The sequence below is a fragment of the Schistocerca cancellata genome, chromosome 7 (assembly GCF_023864275.1).
Source record: "Schistocerca cancellata isolate TAMUIC-IGC-003103 chromosome 7, iqSchCanc2.1, whole genome shotgun sequence".
Lineage (NCBI taxonomy): Eukaryota > Metazoa > Arthropoda > Insecta > Orthoptera > Acrididae > Schistocerca > Schistocerca cancellata.
Window position 1 is genome coordinate 575,787,266 of NC_064632.1, and position 5,161 is coordinate 575,792,426.

The 5,161-nt window shown below is 40.0% G+C and overlaps 1 protein-coding gene across 1 annotated transcript; it reads left to right on the forward strand.

The window, feature by feature from the left end:
* The first annotated feature begins 1,626 nt into the window (after nucleotides 1-1,626).
* On the forward strand, nucleotides 1,627-4,091 carry LOC126092220 (uncharacterized). Its single transcript, XM_049907714.1, has 3 exons — nucleotides 1,627-1,950; nucleotides 2,117-2,299; nucleotides 3,210-4,091. The coding sequence occupies exons 1-3, from the start codon at nucleotides 1,711-1,713 to the stop codon at nucleotides 3,618-3,620; spliced, it is 834 nt and encodes a 277-aa protein (XP_049763671.1). The 5' UTR covers nucleotides 1,627-1,710; the 3' UTR covers nucleotides 3,621-4,091.
* Nucleotides 4,092-5,161: the final 1,070 nt, after the last annotated feature.

The window sequence follows — 5,161 nt, forward strand, 5'->3', positions numbered from 1 at the left end:
GCTACTTTGATTTCATTACCTAATTTCTCGAAAAGTTTTGTTTCCCGCTCAGTTATTGATCCATTTACATTACCGGTTTCTAAAGTTTCATTTATCTTGATAATGTCCGCGTTGATACGTCGAGCCTCCTGTTTCAGAAAACAGACTTCTTCGTTAACTTTATTAACTTGGTCAGGTATTTCTTCACACGCGGACTGTACTCTGGTTAAATTTAATTGAATAGCCTGTACGTTTTCATGTATTTCGCTTTGTACCGTTTGTGTTTGATTGTGTGTTTCTACGATTTCTGACAGTTCCTGTTCCTGTTTGTTTGTGAGATCTGACAATTTCTTTTTTAAATCAAATGGCTCTGAGCACTATGGGACTTAACGTCTTAGGTTATCAGTCTCCTAGAACGTAGAACTACTTAAACCTAACCAACCTAAGGACATCACACACATCCATGCCCGAGGCAGGATTCGAACCTGCGACCGTAGCAGTCCCGCGGTTCCGGACTGCAGTGCCTAGAACCACACGACCACCGCGGCCGGCTTTTCTAAATCATTCGCCAATACATTGTATACACTATTGACTGTTTTGATGACTTTGTCTTCGATCTTTTGATCGATTTCATTGGTGAGTTTATTTAAGCGTTGATCAAAATGTTTGTGCATATTTTCAAATCGTGTGTTTACACTTGAAAACTGCTGTTGGAACCCAATTTCCATGTTTAACAATTTTGTGTTTGTCATGTTGTGGCTGATTTCTAGATTCGACAGTTTTGTGTTCGTTGTGTTGTGACTGATTTCTAGATTCGACAGTTTTGTGTTCGTTGTATTGTGACTGAGCTTTAAATCAAATAATTGCTCGCTCACGTTTGACATCATACTATAATATGCCTCAAGGGTAACTGACGAAGCTTGTGTGTTTGTATTTATGCCATTATTTGTAACCTTTGTTTCTCTACCACGATCTGATTGAATCGAAACCGGGCTAGGTTCACTGATTTCACGCGAAATATTTTCATCTGATCTGGTAATCGATGCTTCATCGACTGTGTACGAGGTTTCGTTTGCAAGTGGTTCGTTATTGTTAATCCCTGTGGAGTGCAACTGAATTGTATTTACTTCTACATTATGTTGTGCTGAAAAACTAATTGCGTCATCATTTACGTCACTATAGTCAGAATCGGTGATTTGTCCATGAACATTTGTCAAATTAAAATTCTCCGATTCCATTGTGAAGATATTATTTTTATCTGTACTTTACTGTTAATCTAAATCTTTAAATTCTCTCGCAGTTGCATTAAAAAAATATCTCGCGATTGTTATTTGTTGCGCGTCGGAAATTTACAAGATGGCGCACTACGTCTTCTAATTCTGCGATTGTTGAACATAAAAAAGAAATTATCAAAGTGTAATTGTGTGTTGCCACAAACACTGCCAGGATTTTAATGTGGAAAGGAAAAGGTTCTGCTTTAAGTGGAGCTAAGGCCGGTATTACACTATCAAATTTCTTTGTCCAATATCTTTGTCCAATATCTTTGTCAAAGATTTTTGATAGTGTAATAGGGATCTTTGACAAATGTCGTCCAATATTTGATCAAATGTAGGACGAGGCCGTACATTTGATCAAAGAAATCGCTTGTCTTCTGTTCACTGCAATGCGACTTGTTACCACGCGGAGCGCCAGCATCGCTGGAGCGTTCTGTCATCTTTTGTGTTTATAAACATGGCTGCTAAATACAATTGGTGTGTGGCGTCTACCACAAAATTAATAGAGATGTATGAAGCGGATGAGGCACTTTATAATGTGAGGCACCCTGATTACAAAAATAGATTGAGAAGATTGGAGAGCTATAAAAATATAGCGGAGGTCATTAGCCGTGACATACGGCCTGGCTGTACGGTAGAAGACATTAAGAGGAAGATCAATGGCCTCCGTACTAGCTACGCGTGCGAGAAAGCAAAAGTACGTATTGACATATTCATTTATATTTATTTATGCAAGTAAAGTTTACATGTCATACAAATGATTAGCATTAGCATTAATTTGTTCACTGCAGTGACTTGAAGCATACAATAATGTTTACGTAACCTACAAGTAGTTTAAATTACTTTCATTATTAATATTGCAGATGCATAAAAGCAAAAGTGGAGCCAGTGCGCAGGCGGCGTACACACCACAAGTGTACTGGTTCCAGATGCTTAAATTCCTCGACCAGTCTACTGAGGCCGACGATAGTTTGTGCAACCTGGAGAGCCCTGAAAGTGAAACGGGAAGTGAACGTGCCACTCCGACATATGAGGAGATGAGTGCGGTATGTACATTTGTTTACATTTTACGTTACTAAATGTGATTATCTTGCCAGGGCACTTTCCCAGCGCCATTGTAAAATGTCTTAAAGTATTCCCTAACTGCTCTCCCGTGTACTGTACGTCCAGAAGCAGCTTGGCAAGCAATTGGTTCCATTTGCTGTAGGTCCTCAATGCTTTGTGTCTCAAGATAAGTGCAGTCTCCTACTACGGCAGACACTGTTTCCTGACGAGTGTACAAGTGTTTTCTTCTCTCAGTTAACAAGTTGTGCAATGTGCAGGCAGCCAGTGTTATTGTGGTAACTTTTTCAGGAGGCAGATTAATAGTAGTAAGAAAAATCCTGAAACGACTTGCAAGAATGCTAAAGCTGCTCTCCACTAATCTTCTCCCTCGTGACAGTCGGTAATTGAAAACCTTTTCTTCTTTTGTGATTCCTTTTAAGGGGTATGGCTTCATAATGTTATAACTCAGTGGAAAAGCGTCATCTGCCAGTACTACCATTGGAGTTGTAATGTTTGTGTTCCCAAGCTTCCTGCCATCAGGAATGTTGAGCATAGATCGGTCAATAAGACACTCACGTAGTTTGCTTTTTGAAAACACTCCAGCATCACCAACACGCCCATTAGTTCCTACATCTACATACAAAAATTTGTAGGAAGCATCTACCATGGCAAATAAAATGATACTGTTGAAGGATTTATAATTGAAAAAGTGAGATCCACTAGCTTGTGGACATTTAATACGAATGTGCTTTCCGTCCATTGCTCCTATTGTATTATAACAGTTCCACTTCTTCTCGAAATCCTCTGCAATTTGCTCCCACTCTCCTCTGCTTGTGGGTACCTGTAAATAAATAAGATTTATGTATGTGCAAGGAAGTACGTAACTAATAGCTTTTTTCTTTTATTTCATAGCATGCGGTACAAGAGCCTGTCGCATGTAGCGAGGCTCAGCCACAGCCCCTGCGTCAAGAGCGGCCTCCCACGAAAAGGAGGAGAGCCACGCCTGACGTGGCCACAAATGTAATGGTGGAGGCCACCAAGACACTTCAGGCTGTGGCTGATGCTGCCAGATCCATGCCTGTCCAAGAAGACCGCTACGGCACCCTTGGCGCCCACATCGCAGCAGAACTGCGTGAAATGGAGAAGGTGGGCGGCAGGGAATACACCACTGTCACTGCGCACAGTCTGCAGCGGACATTAATGGACAGGTGGGATTTGCTGCATGCGACAGCCCGGGCACAACAAGCACAACCGTCCACCTCAGGTTATATCCAGGCTGCCTTGCAGCAGGCTGGAATAGAGGATGAAGACTCGATGTTATAAATATAAATATATATGTGTGTATTATTTTTGTATCTCTCCAATCTTCTTAATCTATTTTTATAATCAGGGTGCCTCACATTGTAAAGTGTCTCATCCGCTTCATACATCTCTATTAATTTTGTGGTATCACACATCAATTGTATTTTGCCATGTAAATAAAGTTACATAAATAAAGTAATAACAATTTATCTTCATGAACATAAAGTGTATCGAACATTTATTTACCTTCAGACAATGGTCCTTTAGTGCTTTATAAATTGCTTCACAAGTTTCAGGTATTATTTTACTTAATGTGCATTGTGGAATTCGAGTGCTGTACTGTAAGCTAGAGTAACTTTCTCCTGTAGCAAGGAATCGTAGTGTTACAGTGAGCCTGTCTTCTGCAGATATAGCAGTTCTTAGGTGCGTATTGTGTTTTGAGATATGAGGAATCACTTCACTGAGAACATACTGAAATGTATGCTCATCCATTCGCAAAAAATTGATGTATGACTTTACGTCTTCCACTATTAGCTCACGTAACAAGTTTTGCTGAATGCTTTTTTCGTCTCGTCGTGAAACCCACGGCTTCACCCAGGTACGTTTCCTTTTTTTCACCCGCTTCTGTATCGCATGTGATTGTGCACTCACAGCAATTGTGGCACAAGCAGCAGCTGCTGCAGTTAATAACAACAATTTGTTTTTGTCAGCCATCTTGAACTTTGACGAAAACTTTGATGATAGTGTAATACCCCTTCTAGCGCTACGTCAAAGATCTTTGTCCAATATATTGGACGGAATATTGGATCACATCTTTGATCAAATATTGGACAAAGAAATTTGATAGTGTAATACCGGCCTAAGCCAAGGTGCAACCGCTGCATGCGTTTGCGCTTTCCTACCTTAATTCCGGCTGAGCTGCGTCACTCACGATTACGTTAGTTTTGTAAATTCTTGTCCTTGTTCCTTCTGGTTATTGTGCCATCCGTTTATACAGTTAATATTGTTTTACCTTATTCGTAATTTTCCATGTGCGTCATGTAACAGAGAAACAGTAATTAGTACAAGTACGTTTGCAGTACAACAATCAAGTACTTACTCTTTGTTTCCACCATCAGTGTCCCTGTCAGCGGTCGCCTGTGTGGCGAAATAAATAAAATATTAAATTTATTGGTTTTTTGAAACGAGGAGAAATTATGGACATAGAATTGTAACTTCAGAATTTTTGAAAGGCCTTTTTTACGGACTGTAATGGCCGGCTTGAATGCGGACAAATTCAGTGCTGCGTGAAATATGCCTGTAATATAATTTACCATTTCGATTACTTACATTTTGAATTCTACGTCATTGTTAATTTAATCAGAGTTCTCACCTTAGATGTAGAATCAGTCCTTCTGCCACAATATTAATTCATTAGTCGCCATCCATGTTCTTCTCTTTGTTGACCGTGTGTATCTTCCTAAGTCGGCATCGGTTCACTTCACGAAGACGGTGGAAACCAAGGAATACAATGCTACGTCGCTTTAAGTAATTTTCGTAACACTTCGATACTTCTCACTATT